The sequence below is a fragment of the Lottia gigantea genome (assembly GCF_000327385.1).
Source record: "Lottia gigantea unplaced genomic scaffold LOTGIsca_18, whole genome shotgun sequence".
Taxonomy (NCBI): domain Eukaryota; kingdom Metazoa; phylum Mollusca; class Gastropoda; family Lottiidae; genus Lottia; species Lottia gigantea.
The window spans coordinates 1470212-1494630 of record NW_008708301.1 but is presented as its reverse complement, the minus strand read 5'-3'; the positions used below and the strand labels follow the sequence as shown (position 1 = coordinate 1494630).

The following is a 24419-nucleotide window of genomic DNA, read 5'->3' as shown; positions in this document are numbered from 1 at the left end:
TGCTACAGCTATTGATGATCAGATTATTCTATAAATAGTTTATGATATATTTTAGATGTTGTAATACTGATGGTTAAATATTAAAACCTTCTAAACCTGCTACAGCTATTGATGATCAGATTATTCTATAAATAGTTTATGATATATTTTAGATGTTGTAATACTGATGGTTTAATATTAAAACCTTCTAAACCTGCTACAGCTATTGATGATCAGATTATTCTATAAATAGTTTATGATATATTTTAGATGTTGTAATACTGATGGTTAAATATTAAAACCTTCTAAACCTGCTACAGCTATTGATGATCAGATTATTCTATAAATAGTTTATGATATATTTTAGATGTTGTAATACTGATGGTTTAATATTAAAACCTTCTAAACCTGCAACAGCTATTGATGATCAGATTATTCTATAAATAGTTTATGATATATTTTAGATGTTGTAATACTGATGGTTTAATATTAAAACCTTCTAAACCTGCTACAGCTATTGATGATCAGATTATTCCATAAATAGTTTATGATATATTTTAGATGTTGTAATACTGATGGTTTAATATTAAAACCTTCTAAACCTGCTACAGCTATTGATGATCAGATTATTCTATAAATAGTTTATGCTATATTTTAGATGTTGTAATACTGATGGTTTAATATTAAAACCTTCTAAACCTGCTACAGCTATTGATGATCAGATTATTCTATAAATAGTTTATGATATATTTTAGATGTTGTAATACCGATGGTTTAATATTAAAACCTTCTAAACCTGCTACAGCTATTGATGATCAGATTATTCTATAAATAGTTTATGATATATTTTAGATGTTGTAATACTGATGGTTTAATATTAAAACCTTCTAAACCTGCTACAGCTATTGATGATCAGATTATTCAGGTTAGTGCACCGTTCGGGTTATTGTTTATTTCTCAATTTAATTAAACTGTATAGATAATGGTCTAGACTGAATATATAAATCATCAAGTTAATATTGTTTATTTAAATACATTTCAGTCAGCTTTAGGTAGCGGAGGTCCTGAAGGTGAAGTATGGTCAACTTATTCTAAAATTGGTGAAATATACTTTGGTATTATTTTAGCAGCTGACATGTCCAATGTTTATAGTTTGACACCTTTCAAGGCTGGATTTGATACTGTAAGTAATATGAAATCTCGTTCATTCCATAAACAACAAAATTCTAAATTTATTTTCTCTGTTCTATCATATAAATATTTCAAACAATTGATATAATTGGGATAAGAGGACTTTTGTTAATACAGGAAATATAGAAATTTTTTTTCTTTCCATGTAATGCCTTTTTTAACTATTCACATTCCAGTTGTGAATGCCCTCATTTGACCCTTTTATGACTCTAAATCAACCTCTCTATCTTAGATTGAAGAATTGGTGGTATTTGAAATGGATAGGCCTACAACTTTAACAGTGTTCTCTAACATTTCAACAATAGACATAACAACTGGTTGTACAACAGTAGATTTCTGTTTGTATTATGTATCACCAGTCCTTACTATAGGGTAGGTGGGGTATCAGTAGGTCATCGCAATATGTTTATATTTGCTGTAATAGGTGAATTTTGTTGAAAAAAAAATTAAAAACATTGAAACTTAAAATCAAATTGGACGCTCATTTGTTTATATCCGCAATCATATTGTTATATTTACCATCTGGTTTTCACGACTCAGATGTATGAAGGGTTAATTTTGGTCATGGTTAGCATTTCATATATTAACCATGGAATTTTCTTTGTTTTTAGTAACCACAAGATAGTAATATTAGGAGAGATTTCTAAATGGGTACCAGTATCCCCACAACGAGTAACTCAAATAAATCAAGATTCTAATGAGTTAACAATAGATATAACTGGTCAACCAGGAGAATCAGTTCCATTCTATTTTAATATTGATGGTCAAACCAATACTATTAATTGTGTATTAGGTACCAGTGGTTCAGGTCGTATGCATGTTCTTGCTTCTAAATGTATCGTTACCTAGTCAAACAACTATTATCTATCGATATTGATTAGTATGTGTTTCTTATTAATTCTCTTATAGAGATTGTGAAAACAATATATTTTGTTTTTAACCATTAATCCATTGTATATTTATTACTTTTCCTGTGTGATATGATATTGTATTTGAATTGTTATTTATTCGTGTAAGATTTTATATAAATAAACTACTCATTATTTCAAATTTTATTTCATTTCTTCCATAATTAAATCATCATTTTTATCTTTTAATTTAAAATTTTATATTGTCATTGATTTATCGATAATGCTTCTGGGTTACTGAGAGTCCTGTCTAGGATAGACACGGGTCGAAAACAATCCGGTATAGAGATAAGCCTCGGTCGTTTCAATTCAATGCTTAAACGTATCTGGAATCTTTGAATACATGGAAGCCCTTCGTCCTTTCAAAGGCAAACGTTCCCAACTCTGCCATGAAGACTTCTCAAGTATTTCGACAAGATTCAGGAATACCTAACGTGTGAAAACTCAAACATGATTTACACAATTCAATGTTAGACATGTCTAAAACACTACTACAAAGAAACGAAGAATAATAAAAACAAAGACAAACCTGTATCTTATCGTTACAACAAGGACGACCATTCAGCCAATGCGATCTTACCCTGACCGCTATTGAGTGCAAAGAAACTGCTTTGCTAGAATATGAACCTCGCCAATATAGAAAAGCCAACTGCCAGCTGAATTGAGACACTAAATACAGCAAGACTCACATGACGTAATATTGAACATAATCCAGGAGTAGCCCATCTAGTATCCCATGCAATACCACCAGCAATCGAGCAATCAAGATAGTCTGTCCCAATTATAATTGTTTACAAGAAAAATTCGTGTAAAGTGTTTGTAAAGATGATAGTCGCATATCAAGAAAGGCAGAAATAAAATTCACAGCATACTTAAACAAATCAGTTCATGACCAAATAACCGCTCGCAAACGTCTAACCTTAACCAGATTCTGTGAAAGCTAACAAAATAAAAACTGTCCAGTAGATGGAGACCACCATGGAGATAAGAATATCTACATGCATTTGTATTTTGGAAAAACATTTGAGATTCTGTAACCCATGGTTTACAGTTCTTATGTCAGTCGACGCTTGAAAGTCCAATGATTTTCAATAAATCGCTCATGATACCCTCCGATAATCTGGTAAAGATCATTGCCAAGGACCGGTTCTCCTTTCTCGAAATCTAACTAGGCCTATAACCTTTTTTTTCAAAGTACTTCAAGGTCTTAATAAAAAAAACGAGTGGAATTACGATTTGTTATAATTGTATTGTTATCTTAAGTTGATTATTATATTGATAAGAACTATATCAAACTGATGTTATGATAAAACTAGCTTTATCACAGGACTATATGTAAGATATAAGATATGTTAATAAAACAGTGATCAAGGAAAGAGTCATCGTTCAGAACTCAAAGATGGAACTGAGGATGGTTCTGGTATTCTTAAGCTTATTTTCAACAGTCCAATTAGGTAAAGTGAAAGTATTTATTTATACCATAAAGGACCTTTGCTTCCTGGATATATATAGACATATATTATTTCAATCCAAATTACTTGAATAATGGCACATACAAATTTCTTTATCTTCCGGTGGCCTATTAACCAAAGTTTCATTTCTAATATATTTTACATATTCTATATTTCAACACTGCTGAGAATCTTCTATTAAGATCATGGTATAATGTAGGATTTTATGCCAGTGTGAAATGGCGGCTTTGTGGGTAGAGATGGCTTCTCGTCTGACTGTAGTGGCATTATATCGTTTATCTTGTAGCACCATGTGAAAAGCCCAAATGGTATGACTCGACTGATGGATTCAATATCAAAATTGTTACTGATGGTAGTTATTCAATCAGTATCAATAATATAACATGGTTTAACAGTGCTCCTACATTCTTCTTTACTGATGGTCATAAATTTGTTAGTGGTAAAGATCTGAAACTAACAACAACTACATCTGATTCTGGTAGCGATAAAATAGGACTATGGACGAGAATTAATTTTTATTATCAAGCTGGTAGTAGTAATATTACAGCTTATATTAAAACTTACAATGACCATCAAATACCGTTTGTTATATTTGGTCAGGTAAGTTACTAAAGATTATGCTTGCTATGCAGATGTAAATAATGCTATTGATTACGTTCTTTCAAGATACTATTGGCTGTTTTTTACGTACCCGTTGGTTCAATAGTAGATTCTTCAAATGAGCAAATTATAGATTAAATCCTTGTTTATTTTGGTCCATATTGTTGATTGGTTTAAATGTAAACTGAACAGTTATTTTATGAACGTCTGCAAATAATCGTTTGGCAAGCTATCATGAAAGTTTTTTTCTTTTTCCCTGCTTTAGCTTTATATCAATGGTGCTAGTAAGACAAGTGTAGGATATACAGATCATACAATATCATCTTTCCCGGGCTTTAAATTTGATGTAGACATGCAGTCGCTGGGCTTTTTATCCTATGGTGGCATGATGTTTGGAAACACGCGAAAGAAAATGGGCAAGTACGTGACACAATCTGGATTTGATTGCACCATACGATTGGATTTTGATTTTATTTACTCACCCCATGGCATGCTATAATCAATATATAGACAAATAAAATTGGTTAAAATCAAATCCAGATTTTGGTATATTGTATATTGTAGAATTATATTAACGGTGCCTCTAAAACATCGACTGGTAACACTGACTATACCATTTCATCTTTTCCCGGGTTTACAGTCTTTGATTATATACCACCTAATCTTGGTTATTTATCATACGGTGGTATCATGTTTGGAGATACTTCAAAGAAAGTTGGAAAGTATGTTACTTTCTTCATTTCTATTTAAATAATGTATATAAATTAACTTGTATATGTTTCTTTTCGTTTGTTTCGGATCTTTGAATTGTTACCTTTTGATGATGAGTATATAGAACAAACATTCTAAGAAATCTGTTAATATTTCTAGAGTTATAATATAACTAGTACAATCCAAGCGATTTGTTGTAATAATTTAAAACCTTAGTGTTACTGACACATTTTGCAGATCCAAATTACAGGGGAAACTCTATTAAAATATTATAAAATTTAAAAGTTTGATAGACCCGTGTCAAGAATTATGAAAAGACTGGAAGAAACACGAAATATTTGTAACGCAGACCTTAATTTCTCTCACCGATCAAAAATTACTTACAAAAGTACCAAGTTTCAGTTCTAAGTAGACATGAATGTACCTTAACAAACTATTGTAATTTCAAGAACAACTTGCTATTGTTATTGCTTAACATAAAATGTTGTCTACGATTTTATAATTTTCTACAATAATGTCATATTTTCTTCTTTTGCAGTTGGACATTTTCAGGAACTAATATCAACTATGGTATCGAAGGAGGTCCATTAGCTGTGTTTGATGAGTCTGGTAATACAGTAATAATATCATCAGCTAATAACTTTATGTCTACATCAGTCTATCATGAATCTGTATTAGATGTTGGTGGGGAAGTTCACTGGGGTACCATGGGTTTAGTGGATGAAGTACCAGCAGGACATATTGTAGAAACAGTCGTATATTATAGTAATAAAGGCATCAATAAGGTAGCATTTCTTTACGATTAATTTTGAAATCAGGAAGTCTTTTATGCCATGAGGAAGAAACAAGTTGGGCATTCCAAGTGTCCTGAACCTATATTTGGTTTCAGATTTCATTAAAGTTCTATTTGACATGTTATTGTTGTGGCCAGCATGGTAAGACATCTGATGGTAATGGAAACATTCCAGATTAATATGTGGCTGAAACTAAAAATGTCAATTTCATGGGATTGTTTCATTATAGGCATTTGAAGGCTGGGGTGAATATTTAAGATACAGATATAATAGACATGACCAATATGTTAAATCTGATTTAACAATAAATTATCTTGGTTATTGGACAGATAATGGTAAGTCTAATTATCTTTGGTAAAACATAAAAGTTGAATAAAACTCGATGTAAAATGTGCACAGTACTTTCAACAGGTTTTAAAATGTGTACAATATTTTATGTTACGAACAGTGCAGTGAAACACAATAAAGAAAATGTACAAAGCAAAGTACATCAATTATTGGTTGATACTTGTTGTAAATCTGTATTTAGGTGCCTATTATTATTATAAAACGGAAGATAATAAGAACTACGAAGATACTATTTTAGATGTGAAAGCATATGCTGATCAGCTTAAAATTCCCTACAGGTAGGAAGTGCTTTTGAAAAGAAGTTTCTTAGTGCTGGATTTGTGGTACTGTAAACGACGTTAGATATTATATTGGTGGCGTTTATTTCGTATACCTATAAACAATTTTCAAATCCTTGTTAAATATGCGCTTTTATTAATCAAAGCTGTTTTGTTCAATCCTTTTCCGTAGATATGTACAATATGATTCCTGGTGGTACTATAAAGGATTATTGAATGGGGTTAAAGAATGGGTTTCTCGACCTGATATCTTTCCTAATGGCATGCAGTAAGTTTCTTGAATATTTCAGAACTTTTTGGTTATATTTGAATATCTATATCAATCTTGTAATCATAATCTGATTGATAAAACCCCTGAAAAATTACATCCGGTAAACGATGTATGCTTAATGTCAGAATAAGTCTGGGTTTTCCATCAAGTATTCATTGCACCAGATGTAATTTAATGCACTTTAAACATTTCAACAACTTTAATTAGCAAGGTCTTCCTGAATTTACGCTTCAAATATACGACATTATAATGTAATTGTTTTCTTCATTTCAGATATGTTTATAATAAAACAGGCCTCCTGGTCAATGCTCACAACAGATTTTGGTAAGAAATATTCGATAATATTTATATTATTATCAATGCTGATATCTATGTCTGTTCATTAAGTTTTATAATCCTTTTTAACCTTTTATTTTTCATACAAGGTCCCCAGATACTGTGTATGCCAAACAGAATGGTGGTAAATATGATTTTGTGAAGGGGCCATTGAGAGCTTTACCAATCGAACAGGTATGGACATAAAAAAATATTAAATATAACGCGGGTCATGCTCAATATATTAAAGTCTTGTTTAAATCTATTACCAATCTGTATATATCACATATAAAATACTGGGTGTTTCGAAATTGGAGTCACCACTTCCACAATATTAACTAAAATACATTCGCTAAAAGTGATTCAGAATATTTATTTATTAAATATTCTCCTTGAGCATTTTTGTGACCTCCATCTGCCTTTACCACAGTCTATATTCTTGACGGGTATGATTTCAGCAAATCACAAAATAATTCAACCCCAATTCCCTGAGCGTAGTTCAATCTATTTCAAGGTATTTTAAGACACCTTGCATATGTTGCAGTGGTGTTTATATCCAATGTGTTCTATTTAACCGCAGAATAAAATTGCGTTAAATTACAATATTGTTTCAGAAATTTTGGGATGATCTGTTTGTTGAAGCTAAGAAATGGGGATTGGTTACATATGAACAGGTACATTTTATTATTTTCTTAATTTGATAGTACAAAAAGTCATAAATCAATTTCTGGTGGCTATCAAAAGTAAAGGCTGTTTTTGACGAGAGGTGTGGTTGTGGATAATTTGTTACCATACTTTAAAGCGCATGACAACAATGTTAATTCCTCATTCGTACGGTTGAAGGGGTATTAAGTGATTTGTATACATGTTGATATATCATAACATAAATCCATATATTTATTAAATTACGAGTAATGGATCAGATACTTAATAATTGGAACATAACATTACTGCGTCTAGACATAATTGCTATTTAAAAAGGTTTCAAGAATTTAATAACTTAGGGTAGTAGAAGGTTCTTTGCTCTGAAAGATTGACCTCTAAATTTTAATATTTCCTGGATCATAGATTACGTTTTCAGAAAGAAAAAGGGGAAACACTTTGGAATATCAATGTCCATGTATATTTTCTTTGTCCAGGACTGGCTGAATGATGAATTTTTAAGATTGAAAGAATTACAAACAGACATAGATTTGGGTACAACATGGTTAAAACAGATGGGTTCAGCAGCAGAGAAGAATGGTATTACTATACAGTATTGTATGTCATTAACACGCGAAGCCATGATCAGTTTAGAAATTCCCGTAGTTACCCAGGTAAATGTAAAAGCTGTGTGGAAATGTTACAAATGTTGTCAATGTGTGTCATGTGCGATACATTGCCCAAAATTGTTGAATGTAATGTTGCAATGTAAACACCAAGTTAGGATAACTATCATTCAGAGCAGTTTTCTGAAATTATATATCAATATAATGTTCTTTACAAGGACCCTTCTATGATATACCTATGGTCTGCAAAAAGTGTATTTATTACTATATAATAATTCCAGGCTCGAGTAAGTACAGATTATTCTCCAGGACAAGAGCAATGGCGTATTGGTATCTCATCAATGTTTGCTTACGCAATGGGAGTTGCCCCTTTCAAAGATAATTTTTGGACGACCACAAACCAAACTGGAAATCCTTATGGTATGTATCGTGAAACATTTGAGATCTTACGTAATGTTGTTATTCAAAGCTACTTACAGTACTTCACTTTTTTCATTTATATCTTTTTAATATCTTATGTTTCTTAGATCCTAGAGCAACCCTTGCTTGGGTAGAGCTATAGTAATTATTACTGTACGTTGTTTTACAGGCAGATCTGAACCATATTACGCCTTGAATGCAGCCGTAGCAACTCTCAGTACTGGACCAGTTGGACCTAGTGATAAAATTGGTCGCAGTAATGCTACATTAATCATGAGGTATGTAAAAATTCCGAGTCAATTGAAATTTTTATGATCAGATTGTCAAAATGTTCAAAAGATCAAACAACACCACATTTAATTTGTTGAAAGTTACAATTGTGTTACCAGTTACTTCCCTTGAAACATGAAATTCGTTCAGATTATAATGCTTGCTTTCACGAATCTTGATCTTTGTTTTACGTGTTGTAATGATATAGCTATTGATGATCAGAATATTCTATAAATAGTTTATGATATATTTTAGATGTTGTAATACTGATGGTTTAATATTAAAACCTTCTAAACCTGCTACAGCTATTGATGATCAGATTATTCTATAAATAGTTTATGATATATTTTAGATGTTGTAATACTGATGGTTTAATATTAAAACCTTCTAAACCTGCTACAGCTATTGATGATCAAATTCTTCAGGTGAGTTACAATGAAATTTCATAGCGATAATCTTACAACTCTAAGACAAACAGAACAAGAAAATATGCCAAGTAACATTATACTGAACAATTGAAGAGACTAGCGATACCCCATGGTTAACACATTCAAACTGATCTATTGTTTGGTTGGTTGTTAGCTGATGAGGTACTCGATGACATTGGGACTGTTGATTTTAGTATAGTTGAGAAATTCTTTTGATCAGACCTAAATTTAACGATATCCACTTTCTTTTGTACGAGACTTATCTAATAGTATTTGTGATTTCAGTCTGCTTTAGGTCAAGGTGGACCTATGGGTGAAGTGTGGACAACCTATACTAAAATTGGTGCTTCATGGAATTTATACTTCGGTATTATATTAGCAGCAGATATTGGTAATATGTACGATTTAACGCCTGCTAAAGCTGGTTTTGTTGCGGTAATTTTTTTATGTATTAAAATCTACAATGAAATATCAGAAAATAGGATCCATCTACCTAGCATCTTTATTGATAAAGATCAAAGGGGAATGCGTTTAGCAGTAGGATAGATTTAACATCTGGAAAATGAGCAATGTAGAAATTAAATGGCGCCTGATTTGGTGAATGCGATAGAGATTTTTTCAAACTGGTTTGATCTTGCCTCTGACTTGGATACAAAGCACAAAAATGTCCTTTTCTTACAAAAGATACGAATTTTTTTTTTATGTATTTTTAACACTTATACACAAACAAGGATGATCTGATTTTACTTCGTTTATTATTGAACCTGTTTTCTTCTAGTACACTAACCTAATGGTATTTTCTGTGAAAAATCTTGATGGTATAACCGAGTTCTCTGAAGAAGCTCCTCTACGCCTTACACCATCTTGTACCAAGGTCGATTTTTGTTTATTTTACATTACACCAATCTTTCATATCAAGTGAGTTAGAAATGTGTTACCTCAATTATTGAGTATATTTCATACATGGAAGTGGAATTATAGATTATAGTTACTTAGGATGTTATTGATAAAGGCAGTCATTGTAACCTGCTGCTAGCCTGGAAGATGTATTGTACATGGCTAAAAGCTTTATAAAAGCTTTATTAATCCATGAAACTTCATTGTAGACGATTATATTCCTTCAATTCTGTATGAAAAAAAACACGATGTTTATGTTATTGTTACTCAAGGCGTTACAGATGAACAAAATTCCATTGCCCCTGGATTCAAACTTTTAACGAACATTATGTGTAGAAAAGATTTGGTCAACGAATCAACAGTAAAATTTAGATACAGGATTTAGTCACTATACGAATAAAATGAAATTTATTTGTCTATTTCAGTAACCACAAGATAGTAATATTAGGAGAGATTTCTAAATGGGTACCAGTATCCCCACAACGAGTAACTCAAATAAATCAAGATTCTAATGAGTTAACAATAGATATAACTGGTCAACCAGGAGAATCAGTTCCATTCTATTTTAATATTGATGGTCAAACCAATACTATTAATTGTGTATTAGGTACCAGTGGTTCAGCCCGAATTATCGTGCTGGGTTCAAAATGTCTTGCGAGTTAAGATGTATGTTTATGTTTATAAATGATATTGGTGTATCTTCTGTAATACTTTTTGAAACTAAACATATCTTATTCTTTATATGGTTGTTGAATTATTTTCTTATTTCAAAGCATTCAATAGCTAGACGAAGCTTGTCTGATATAAGCTGGTGGAAAAAGGTTTGGAGAGGGGGGCGGAGGGAAAAGAGGTTACTAACCGACGGCTTCGACATTTACCGATTTTTACCAAACGATCCCGCGTTTTACCCACAGCCTCAATAAAATCAAGATCTTTTTAGTCATTCGCGGGAAATGTTGCACTCAACTTGTCGACTTCCTGCTTGTTACAACTGAAGCAGTTTTACCGAAAATCATTTTTAATGTAGACGCAAAGTTTATCGGGGACATCATAACCTACACAAGGTACACGATTTTCATGGTTTCGGTTAACCAGGCCAGCCATTACTTTTATCACTCTCCGGATATCATTTCCCATCATTTCGATACCTGCCACAAACTATCGGGATCTTTGAAGGCATTGAGAAATGCTGCACACAACTTGTCGACTGGCTGACACCTTAATTCGAGGATACAGCAAGAATTTCAATGCCAATGTATCATTTTCTACTGTTAAAATGGATAAGTACAAGATTTCTGCCTAGCAATTGGCATGAACATATCACAGCTAATGTTGAATTTGACCAATTTTCTCGTCTGTGCTGATGATCTAAAAGAGGTACATTTGGGTGGTTGTGTGAAAATGTCTTCGAAATTGTTATCTTTTATTGAGACATATAATTAATATCGAAAACAATTTACTTTCTCTTATTCCAACCACTTATTTTCTATGTCTTGTGGTCCATTTGTTTAGGATTGTCTTTCTCTGATATAAAAAGTTCAAATTTCAGATAAATGTTGTCTAAAGATAGCTTTATCTAAAACACACGTGACATGACCAGTGAATTTCAATGACCCAGATACAAAAAAAACCTATTATTTGATATTTATTTGATTTATTACCAATTATTATTGTTGGTGATTGAAATGTCTTTGTGGTGTTCAAGGGGTGTTGTTCCTGACATGCCAAATAAATTGTCCCAAAATTATAATGATCTTTCATCATGATTCATGTAAAATTGACTATGTGAATTGATAATTCCAGATGGTCATATGATTAAATCAATCAATTAATAGACTATGACTATGTACTAATAACGAATGTTATCTTGTATAACTAACCTATAATATCTTAAAATATTTAGATTATGGAGGGAGTACTGAATTGTTATCAGCTACTATTTCAACATTCAATATCTATTTTTCTTTAAATATTAGCTTTCGACACATTCTTAACCATTTATCACAATGGCCTGGCATGTATTTCTTGCTGTTTACTATTTCATTGGTATGTATTGTGTTTATGATGTTTTTAATACTCTTTACCATTCAAGACAACGCTAGTTTCGTATAGAATACAATCTGATCTTTAAGAATCGCGTATTATGTGTATATTTTTCATAGGAATCCCCCTCAATTAAATCAACCGTTTGTTGTCTGAATTAATATTTATAACACCGGCTACCACTATTCAATCGAAAATAAGAAGTACACATAATGCTAATGAATTACTCAGCAACTTATTAATATAATTCTGGACGTTTCGCCTAATATTTTGTTTTACACGAATGATGTATTACTGAGACATTATTATTCCAGGTCTAGCAACAGCAACATTTGAGGTCCGAACATCTCAATCCGGATATTATGATGTTCAGATAAATAATAAGGAAGTACTGAACAGTGCACAAGCCTACCTGTATGTTGGTGATAAATACTACAGCTCAGATGATTTCAACCATCGAAATAATACTTTTATCATCACAGACACCAAACGTGATACTCTAACAGATCATATGGGAACCTGGGATGTTACCAAGTATGTTTATTTCGCTGAAAACACGCCCATTGAATTCAGTATCAGGAAACATCCGTCACTTCCGGTTGCTATATTTTCCCAGGTAAATGGTTTTACTGTTTGCAATGAATGCAGTTCTCTGGTTATGTACGTAAATAGCTGATAGAACTCTCCTTTAAAGGGTATTGTAGTTTAAAGAGAACGGCCGTACAACCACAAGACCTTTTATGTCGTTATTGAGATACACACGATAACCCGAACGTTTGTAATCGTTGCCATCTTTATGGACTTATTGATACATCTAAACGATCAAAATAAAGCATCGCTGTGATTGGTTAAACTTTCAAATGTTAGTCATATGAGGCAGCTATATTTTTTGCAGAAATTTGTCGTTGATATGACTGTAACAGCTGATATAGTTAACAGAACCATCAGTGGATTTCCCAATTTCGATGTTTCATTTTTTTCTAAAAATGGGTATCTTTCGTTTGGAGGTGATTGGAGTGGACACGTTCTCGGTAGAGCTGGAAAGTAAGTTAAGTTTTATTTGAAGTTTAAAGATTTTGATATAAGGTGTCTATGTTTACGATCTTCAACTTGGCAGTAAACCTCACCTTGTTGTACAGATTGAATGTACAAAATTGATATTTTCGTAGATATTCTGTTTAAAATACATTTTGTCCAGAATGAAGGGTTTTATTGTATGAATTATATTTATGTTTCAGATTCGTGGCGAACTCAGCTAATATATTCGATGGATTGACAGGAACTGGTCCAATATCAGTTTTTGATGATTCTGGAAATGCTATAGTTTTTTCACCTTTAAATAACTTCATGACCGCTTCCTCGTATTTCTGGCAACAACGTTATTATATGCAGGGTGCTCTTCATTTTGGTGTTAGCAATGATATTAAGTTTATTCCTGCTGGTTATGAACAACATTTTGTAATGTACTACAGTCCAGATGGCGTGAACCAGGTCAGATCGTAAATTTGTTATATATATACCACCTCACTACCTTAATTTGCTATACCTTTAAAATAATTGCGGTGAATTCAATACCTACTTGATTCCTTCAGAACAGTTAGTTTTATAATCATATTAACAATTTTTGGTGTTCTCTAATTCATAATATGGCTTGAATTGTTATATTTCCGTCTTCATTAGCCCACATGGTGCAGAAAAGTAGGACGTAAAACTCCATTCATTTCAATCATTTGAATTGTTATAGTTGAGTGAGAATAATTGATATATTCCACAGGAGATACAAACTAACAGATGCTCTTGGCTGAGTATTTCTTTATCATTTTCTCGTAAACAATAAGCGGTAACATAAAAAAAATATTTCAGGCGTTTATTGAATGGGGTGAATTTATGAGAAACTGGTATCAGAAACCATTACCAACAACACCGGATATCACCCTGTCATCACTTGGATACTGGACCGATTATGGTAAATATATTTTCGTCGTGTATTGTTTGTTATATTGGGAATGAAGCTATACATCACCAAGATCAGTCGTCAAAGTAAAACATTATGTTACGTGACGTTACATATCTGCAAGTGTTGTTAGTAGGTACAGATTCATTATAAAAACTTAATCCAAACATTTCTGAGTTGTTTTCTATTCCATATTCATATTGATGTAAATTACAGGTTCATATTATTATGATAATATGATGTCAAATCACACTTATGAAGATGTGATATCGGACGTGGTGAAGACTGTTTATCCCGAGATACCTGTTCAGTAAGTAACCTGATTATAGACTACTATAAAGAATACATGTATCTTAGAATTGCTTTGGTGAAAAAATACATATAAGTTTAATGAAAGTTACAAATCTACAGTACCGGTTTGGTTCTGAGTGATAGTCTATGCAAAGCTATGTATACTTGGCTAGGGACTATTACAGAGCATTCTTGCCACAAAACTGTAAAATGTCTAAATCTGAAAGAGGTTGTATCAGTTTTATTTGTATTATTTAGATATATAGAGATAGATGATTGGTGGTATGAAAGAGATGAAAATGGTATGGTTTCTTTTGCTCCAAACTCTACAGCATTACCTAGCGGTTTAGGGTATGTTATATTTCATGATAGTGTTTGGATTAACTGTATCCATTACGAGTTAATTGACTCAGAATGAACTGAAAGTAGAATTTCATCAGTATCTAATAAATTCTCTATCGCTTGACTTGAACAACCACGATATTCGTAATTGGAATTCCATGATCCTAAATCTTAAACATTTAATTGTCATCCATTGATACTATTATATTTTCAGAGCCTTTGATAATCAAACTCTAGCATTGAAAATAGGAAAATGGTAAGTTAAAATTTAGGAATATTTTTTTTATTTCTATATGGTATGCATGCATGATGATTTTCTATTCCTTGTGCAAACCGAAATATGGCCTTATACGGCTGTTACCTAACCTATCAATAATATATAATATCACAGCATTTTCAGTGTGTTTGAGCATTTTCAATCCAAATAAGCAATTGTTTGTTTATATAATATATTCTTTCTTAAAAGGTCGCCAGAAAATCTATACGCTAAAGCTGGAAACATAACATTTATTTCTTCTAATACTACAGCAATTTCAGTACAAAAGGTAGGCTGTTTTTTCAAGATTTGAAAAAAATCCAAAGATGTGGCATGGAAAATATTAACATATAAATGATACTTATTTAGTTAATGTGTTTAAATTTCGAAAATGTAATATTATCTTGGAAGTGCAACATTTATTATGAAAATGATTTATTTTGTTTCAAAATCGGACCATTTTCACTTTTGGAATACAGGCGATATCACAATTATTTTTTTCAGAAATTTTGGGATATGATATTTTCCATGAGTAAAGATATGGGAGCTAAGTTAGTTATAATGGTAAGAATATTTACGTATTTATTGCATGCTAACAATTGCTGAAGTCTTTTCAAGTACGATGGGTATCAGTATTTACATACTAGATTTCCGAATTGTATTGGCATGACTTTGTTAATTTTTTGTATTCATTAATAGAATAATTGTTTATGTCTTTCTACAGGATGATCTTGTGGAACAAATATTAGATGTAGAAGAGTTGAGAAGCAGTGTTACATTAGCTAGAGAATGGTTAGTGAATATGGGAAAATCAGCTGAGAACCTAGGTTTATCTATACAGTACTCCAGTTCCTGGCCTAACCACGCTTTACAATCACTAGAAATACCAGCAGTTACACAGGTAATGCATTAAAGGGGTCATAAAGAAAAATCAGATTCGTATACAGTGTACAGAGCATTGATCGTCTTAGATCAGCCTGAAATGATGATAGTTCTATAAACGTGTGTACATATCTATTCTGCAGGTGAAAGTGAGTGGAAGATATATGGAAGACAAGGGGAATTGGAACATTGGTTCGACGTCCATTTTAGCCCATGCTCTTGGCTTAGCTCCTTTCAAAGATACATACTGGTCACGATCTGTGGAAGATGGTAATATTTACAGTAAGTGAACATTCTGAAACCAGCGTCTCTCTAGCTTTCTATCCACAGTGCTTTGTCGCAGAAAGCGCAGAAAAATAGGAAGAAAAGCACTATTCATGCCTTCTTTATCATTTACTATAATACACAAAGTTTCCTATATTTTCTCGATTCTCTACCATATCATTTTCTCTTCATCTCGCGTTTTATTTATTGGGCCAACGTTTTAGCTGTCATATTACTCTTAGTGCAATTTTTATAAAATCTATTACAGATAAGACTGAAGCAAACCCCGCTCTTCAAAGTTTGATAGCTACATTGAGTACTGGGGTTGTCGGTGATGGTGATAGAGTAGATCTGGTGAACCCACATATTGCTGGTCAGTATTGTTGTCGTGAAGATGGTGTTATCTTGAAGCCAGGAAGACCTTTAACAGCTTCAGATTCACAAATATTGAAGGTACTACACTATTAATAACAAAACACAAGACAATATTATGTAATATATATTCCATATATAATATTGTCTTGTGTTTTGTTATATGTACTCCTCGCTTTAACATGTCGTTCAAATCTTACATTATGATTGGTATTCTTTTTAAGTTCACGTCTTAAGTAAAGATAGCTTGCCAGGCATGGTAATATACGCCCACTGGCAGCTTTGATTTTAGACAAAAATATTTGGCTTTAAGCTTACAGTAACAATTACCTAAACCTTCAGTCTTACACTTCTTTTAAACTGTATAATATTACGAAGTGTCATCAAAATCTGTCAAGAAGTGGGGACTTCTGGAGTGTTTTCGGGCTAAAATAGAACGCGTTTTTAAGAACAAGGGAAAGGACTCTAACACAATATTTTTCAATTCATCTGATTTTCGATAGGGTTCATCCTTGGTTGATAACAAACTCTCACACCAAGTTTCATCTAAATCCGCTAAGAATTGGTCCTTCTGGAGTGTTTATGAGCTAAAAATTAAACACGTTTCCAAGAATAAGGGCAATAAGTCATACTTAATATTTGTCGATTTTTCTGATTTTCAATATTGTTCATCCTTGGGTGATTACAAACAATCATCAGTTTCGTCAAAATCAATCAAGAATTGTGCCTTCTAGAATATTTACGAGCAATTATGGACGGACGGAGGACTGACGGACATAGGTGGGGGTAATGAGTGTAAATGGTAAATGCCTATTTATGTATTTTTCATCCAAAAGTATATCTCTAGGAAAAGTTAACCACACGAGTTACATTTTACTTATATACTCTTTCAATTACTTTCATCGTTATATTTTGATTATACTTTATACTCCAGATGGCGCTGAATTCATCGGACATACCAACAGGTGATTTACTATCAACACAAACAATCATCAGTAATTTTACATTTGGTATCGGTATACTTACTACAACAGAAGATATTGATCTAAAACCATCACTTCTTTTTAATAACAAGGTATGTCAATATTATAACTAGTCTCAATCTGAATCTATCACTTCTCTTTAATAACAAGGTATGTCAATATTATAACTAGTCTAAATCTGACTATCACTGCTCTTTAATAACAAGATATGTCAATATTATAACTAGTCTTAATCTGACTATCACTGCTCTTTAATAACATGGTATGTCAATATTATAACCAGTCTGAATCTGACTATCACTGCTCTTTAATAACAAGGTATGTCAATATTATAACTAGTCTCAATCTGACTATCACTGCTCTTTAATAACAAGGTATGTCAATATTATAACTAGTCTCAATCTGACTATCACTGCTCTTTAATAACAAGGTATGTCAATATTATAACTAGTCTCAATCTGACTATCACTGCTCTTAAATAACAAGGTATGTCAATATTATAACTAGTCTCAATCTGACTATCACTGCTCTTTAATAACAAGGTATGTCAATATTATAACTAGTCTCAATCTGACTATCACTTCTCTTTCATAACAAGGTATGTCAATATTATAACTAGTCTCAATCTGACTATCACTGCTCGTTAATAACAAGGTATGTCAATATTATAACTAGTCTCAATCTGAATCTATCACTGCTCTTTAATAACAAGGTATGTCAATATTATAACTAGTCTGAATCTGAATCTATCACTGCTCTTTAATGACAAGGTATGTCAATATTATAACCAGTCTGAATCTGAATCAATCACTGCTCTTTAATAACAAGGTATGTCAATATTATAACTAGTCTCAATCCGACCCTGTAACTGCTTTTTAATAACAAGGTATGTCAATATTATAACTAGTCTGAATCTGACTATCACTGCTCTTTAATGACAAGGTATGTCAATATTATAACTAGTCTGAATCTGAATCTATCACTGCTCTTTAATGACAAAGTATGTCAATATTATAACTATTCTGAATCTGACTATCACTGCTCTTAATTAACAAGGTGTGTCAATATTATAACCAGTCTGAATCTGACTATCACTGCTCTTAAATAACAAGGTATGTCAATATTATAACTAGTCTGAATCTGACTATCACTGCTCTTAAATAACAAGGTATGTCAATATTATAACTAGTCTGAATCTGAATCTGCCACTTCTCTTTAATGACAAGGAATGTCAATATTATAACCAGTCTGAATCTGAATCTAACACTTCTCTTTAATAACAAGGTATGTCAGTATTATAACTGGTCTGAATCTGACTATCATTTCTCTTTAATGACAAGGTATGTCAATATTATATCTAGTCTCAAATACTGGCTTAATGCCAAATTTCATATTTGGATGTCTTTATTATAGTTCTAAAATGTGCACAGCATCATATTTATTTAAACTTATTCGCTTCTCTACAAACGCCTTCCCATCTGTTTGGTGCACTCTTGGTAAGATATGCGACCATACCAACAATGTATTTAGATACAAATTTTAGTGTGTTGACATAATCTCTGGATTGATCAAGTTTTATGTGTGTTTTATATCTTAACCACCACAATGAATGGTTAAGATAGTTCTTCTTCTATACGGGAAAGCAAGCAAAGTTCAGGTTTTAAATCAAGGAATTTCAGACCTCCATACCCATGCCACGAAATGGATATTTTATGCCGTGTTATTCTGTATCCCCAGGTTAAATCCTCCAGGACGACCCCATACCCATGGATCTAGAAGCACCTAAACGCATAGATCTCACATATTTTAGAAGATCTATACTCATAAAGATTATGAATACGTCTGTCCATCTTTCTACATCAATCTTCTCTCTAGAAATAAGCTCTCTAGTTTAGGCTTTTGGAAAGGAAGTTTTCTGGCTCCTTTGTTTGGCTCCAAGCATGGATGATTTATTAAAGAGGACGTTAAAGGCTCTAAGCTACCCCCTTTAGAACCTTGCGAGGTTTAGGCCCTTAAGGACTGTGCATGTAATCTGCATAATCTGGTCTACATAAAGTGGTGGTGTTTGTTTAAAGAGACTATGATAGGACGATAAAAATGAATTTACTTAATTGTGAAGAGATGATAGAGGTATTTCTCAGCAATAAATTCATCTATTGAATATACAAAAGATGTTAATATATAACTAATTATATGATATTTTTTTAAGTTTCCACAGAATCAAAGTTTCTGGATGTGGAGTAATTCGACAAAAATTCACCCCTTTACAGAAGACATGCCTTATAAATTATCCAACTGTACAGCGACAGAACCGTATTTCTGTTTGATTTACACCACCCCTTCAATCTCTCATAGGTAGGTATAGTCGTGTCAGGCTCATAGCTAGCCCATGGTCTTTTTGACTTTTTGACTAGTCAATCAAGACGTTCATCAAAACTACCGATGTAATGATTTGCAATGTAGAAAAGGGCAATTCATATAACAGCAAAACCACTGATAGCTAGTTCCACCATGAATTAAATATTTTGGAGCGGTAAACCTTGTGGTTATTGAATGCTCCTATTGGATGGTACCAGGTACAAATAAGACTGTATGTATCCTTATAAAGATCTACTACATTGGATCAAAATAAATTTCGTGGTATGAGTTTAATTCTTTTGATAATCAATATTAAATGTTTTTATTATCCAGAGGGTCTGAGGTTCGTCTTATTGGAGATGTTGGTAAATGGGTACCGATGTCAAAACAAAGGGTAGAGAACATAACAATGGTTGCAAATGGAATTGAGCTCACTTTGATGGGAAGTCCCAACCATAAAGGGAAATTTCACTATGTTGTGAATGGTGAAAGTAGAGTTATGGATTATGTGATAAGCTCCAATGGTTTATCTACCGTAACTTTACCTGTAGAACTAACAACTACTACAGCTGTACCACCCAGTAGTACACAGTCTGTACCCAGAACTACACCTAATGATAGTGTTACTATATTTAAACCTGCAATTACCTATTTTATACTCATGACGAGTTTCTTATTAATAAAATTGTTCCAGTAATTTTTTCACTGTAAATTTTGGTATTGTGGACATCGCCTCATGATCCCTTAAAGTAAAAGAGTTGTCTAGGTATTTGATTTACGATCTGATGGAGCTGGCAGTCAGCGAGACCAAAGACTCTATAAAACACCATTCCAGACCAATTTAGTGGCCCAGCTCAGGTGGAGGTAAACATACTAGCAAGATATTTATATTCACATTAAAAAGTGATATGAGTTCATGCTACAGTCGAGGGCTAATATGACCTCGGATATCATGCTTTAGAACATATCATATACATGCATATTAATGACGGTCATGAAAGTGACAATAGTCTAACAATATTCCATTTGTCTTTTTTTTATTTATTTGTGGGTTAGAGCCTTAATTTTCAATTTACTAAACACCTAACACATCTCACTCGGCTAATAAAAGCAAAACGAATTGAAAGTTGCTGTGTATAGTAATGATTTTCGGCACATTTCTATGATAATGAGATATATTGGAGTTTTACGTCCTACTTTTCTTTCTGCAATTGTCAGACAAACGACATCAGGTGTGCAATGAGGGAAATTTGGTCAGGATAGAGGCCCTAGTCACAACAAAGAGAACCCAATATGGAGTGGAACAGAAACATACAAGCCTTCAAGATCGTCATCAATTCGAGTTTTACTGAATATACAGAATATAAAGCTGCTATGTGGATATGGAGGTTGTGTTCGCCAATTTTAATACTTTTTGGAAGTGTGGGGAATATCTTGTCTCTTATTGTGCTAGTAAGAAAACGACTTCGGTCATCACCAACCATGTTCTTTCTGACAGTACTAGCTCTAGTAGATCTGTCTGTTCTATACATTGGATTATTACGACTATGGTTTGAATATTCATATGAAATTAATTTGCGAGAATCATCGGAATTTGCATGTCGTCTCCATACATTTCTCGTATATATTACCTTATCCTTTGATATAATATTGATGTAATATAATATATTCAATTTAATTCATGGGTTATTCTTTCAACATCTGTCACTTGACACATGTCACAATTTATTTACTTGAATTCAATTATATGTTTGTAGTCCCAACAGTAAGTAGCAATATTTCAATGAGGCCTTTCAGTATTGGTGTAACATTTAGCCTACTTTTTTACAATTTTCATAAATTGGTTTATAACGGTTTTGAGCGTTGTGGAGCATTGTAAAACTTATGGAAAAATTGAATTATCTTTATGCCGGAGAATTCAAAAAAATTGCTAGAAACTAAGATTAAACTTGAATTTAAACGAAACGGGATATTATTTGTTACCAATCCGCACTTTATTCAAATAACACAGTGCTTAACACTGGAAATATCATCATTACTCGTAGCATGCATGTAGTTTTCAAACTCCACATCTTTAAGAATATCTAAGGTGCATTTTCTTTGATGTAGACTTTCTTAAAAACCGTGCGAAGCAAGTGGAAAAAGCGATCATCACAATCGTTGCAGTGATAGAGCCTGGAGACCATCGCATCTTCAAAGTGTTCGGTTTTCTTTTAGATATGGAAGAGAAGTCTTCACCTTTTAAAGGCGATTCAAAGTCATTCTTGCCGACATATTATCCAACATTTACTACTACAAGATTACAAATTAAAATCGACAGATTGAAGACAAATTTAAAATTAGTTCGGTTGTGTTTGGTGGTAGCTATTATATTAGTATTGACAAGTACTCTTGTAATCACTTTAAGAATGGAAGCACTGTCGAACGCCATAGAACACGAATTATCGCAACCTCGCAGCCTGCTGGTACAAGTGCGCAGACGAAAGGCAGAAGTAGTGATTAATTCGAACCAGAAAGTCAATGAGATGAGAGAAGAAAAAATAATAATTCCGGGTGACACTGTGATTGGTGATCAAGGTGACTAAATTCACATTATTTCAACTTAGTGATACACAAATTATTTTCAGACGTGGGATATGGTGGATTTTATTGGGAAACATTCTATCGTTTGAATTGCAGACGTCCTATTTTTATTCACTGCTACGTCTAGCTGAATTCAAGCTTTATCAATTGGTAAATCAAAAAAACCGACAATGCATTAATGATTATAATATAACGCTTTTATGTTATATATTTGGTTTAGATAGCACTGCCTGCATTTGTTTTGTATTTATAATACAATATTTATATTTACAGTATTTACATTTTCGTTCAATCTTGTATTATGCAACATGAGGTTTAACTCATTCGCCTGAACAGCTTGAACAAAAGTCTATATTCAATTTTTAAAATGTGACCGCTTATAAATGTGATTATTATTTATAAATATATTGCGTAGGACTGTTCGGTATACCTGGTGTATTTGGTACTTGTTTTATAAGGTACTTGGCATGTCCAAACTCAAGGCCAGACTATAGATAAAGTATTCTATTACTGTTCATATAGATATTAAAATGATAATCGAAATAAAAGTAACATATTCGAATATTCTCCTTATTCTTTTCTTGGAATTAGCATATCGACACATTTTGTTGTGATGTCTTACATAGAAAATCAATCGCCTAGATTATACAGTAATGATAGATTACAATATTCTAACGTATATAATCAATATAACACTTTGGATGACGCTCTAGATGTTCTAACTAAGATGACTAATTTTGTTCTAATTACATCTAGAAAAATGTTTTACACCCCAATTGTACCCCCATTTATTCTTAACAAACATGACTTTTTATACCTTCTGCCCAAAAGTTTGTTTCAGAATGCACCAAATCGATTCAGTTTTCGGATTTTTTTTGTGGGAGAACCCTTTCAGACACTCCATGAGAGGCTTGCGACTATGACGCCTCCACAGGATTGCTTAATTTTGAATTTCAGTCTCTACAGTCGTCCGCCGATTTTGTTAGCCTGTCTCTTGTTTGCACCCACAGTCTGACGAGGCTGGCACCGCCACTGATGTGTGCTTCATGAACTCTCGATAATTGAGAACGAAACAATACTTTACTTGGCGAAACATCCCGATATCATTTTGCCTTCTCGTATAACCACCACAGCATGGAATTTGTTGAAGTCACAATATTTGAATTGTCAAGTAAATAAAGCTTCTAGTGCAATGTCTTGAAAAGCTGAAAGTCAGGTTTATCTTCTGTAAATTGTTTTTAAATCATTTCCGTAAAAGGCAGCTCAACGATGGAGACCCTCAAAACTGATATCGCAACTGATTTAATCCTGCAATTACAGGATTATCATTCCAGAAAATAGACCTATTATAAAGAAAGCCTGTTACCTTGACACGTGAACTAGTTCTGGGATTATTTTATCAGATAACTAGCATATTGGTATTTACACAAATGTCAAGTAAAAATAAAATACTAATAAAACTAAGGTTGATTAAGACTTCAGATTGAATTGTTCTTCAAGTGCCTCTTAACAGACTATTCAAGTTAAGCAATGATTTATACGGTAGTCCTTCAATTTTCTATTATCTTCACTGGAACCTTAAACGTTTTTATAACACTCTCTGATAAGACACAGTTTGTCCATTTTTATCCTTTATTGATCGGAGTAACACATATAGTTATGGATGTCACAGCCTATTTCACGAGTGGTAGATTTAGATTATGTTATGTTTATAGGCTATATAATCTCACTCGACTAATAAAAGCAAAACGAATTGAAAGTTGCTGTCACAGTTGGCTAATGTGTATAGTAATGATTTTCGGAACATTTCTACGATTAATGAAATAAATTGGAGTTACGTCCTACATTTCTTTCTGCAATTGTCAGACAAACGACATCAGGTGTGCAATGAGGGAAATTTGGTCAGGATAGAGGCCCTAGTCACAACAAAGAGAACCCAAT

General features: G+C 32.7%; 2 protein-coding genes across 2 annotated transcripts in view; both read left to right on the top strand.

Annotated features, from left to right (window-relative positions):
• Positions 1–10890, top strand: part of LOTGIDRAFT_231209 (hypothetical protein) — a gene marked incomplete at its 5' end in the record, with an annotated part of 50937 nt that extends 40047 nt beyond the window's left edge. The window contains 20 exons of the mRNA XM_009052228.1: positions 832–904; positions 1022–1162; positions 1403–1542; positions 1782–1963; positions 3837–4150; positions 4715–4872; positions 5400–5646; positions 5885–5990; positions 6185–6281; positions 6454–6549; positions 6826–6876; positions 6978–7062; positions 7482–7541; positions 8007–8183; positions 8417–8555; positions 8725–8833; positions 9178–9250; positions 9539–9688; positions 10032–10171; positions 10576–10890. Coding sequence (XP_009050476.1) covers positions 832–904; positions 1022–1162; positions 1403–1542; positions 1782–1963; positions 3837–4150; positions 4715–4872; positions 5400–5646; positions 5885–5990; positions 6185–6281; positions 6454–6549; positions 6826–6876; positions 6978–7062; positions 7482–7541; positions 8007–8183; positions 8417–8555; positions 8725–8833; positions 9178–9250; positions 9539–9688; positions 10032–10171; positions 10576–10813 — 2776 coding nt within the window. The 3' untranslated portion in view covers positions 10814–10890. The remainder of the gene's footprint in view (positions 1–831; positions 905–1021; positions 1163–1402; positions 1543–1781; positions 1964–3836; positions 4151–4714; positions 4873–5399; positions 5647–5884; positions 5991–6184; positions 6282–6453; positions 6550–6825; positions 6877–6977; positions 7063–7481; positions 7542–8006; positions 8184–8416; positions 8556–8724; positions 8834–9177; positions 9251–9538; positions 9689–10031; positions 10172–10575) is intronic.
• Positions 10891–12118: 1228 nt separating this feature from the next.
• Positions 12119–20597, top strand: LOTGIDRAFT_231208 (hypothetical protein). The gene is made up of 16 exons (XM_009052227.1): positions 12119–12196; positions 12508–12809; positions 13089–13237; positions 13432–13684; positions 14057–14159; positions 14364–14457; positions 14697–14789; positions 14995–15036; positions 15247–15325; positions 15541–15600; positions 15761–15937; positions 16062–16200; positions 16451–16635; positions 17489–17629; positions 19747–19892; positions 20229–20597. Exons 1-16 carry the CDS (start codon positions 12157–12159, stop codon positions 20590–20592), a joined length of 2367 nt encoding a protein of 788 aa, XP_009050475.1. The 5' UTR covers positions 12119–12156; the 3' UTR covers positions 20593–20597.
• Positions 20598–24419: the final 3822 nt, after the last annotated feature.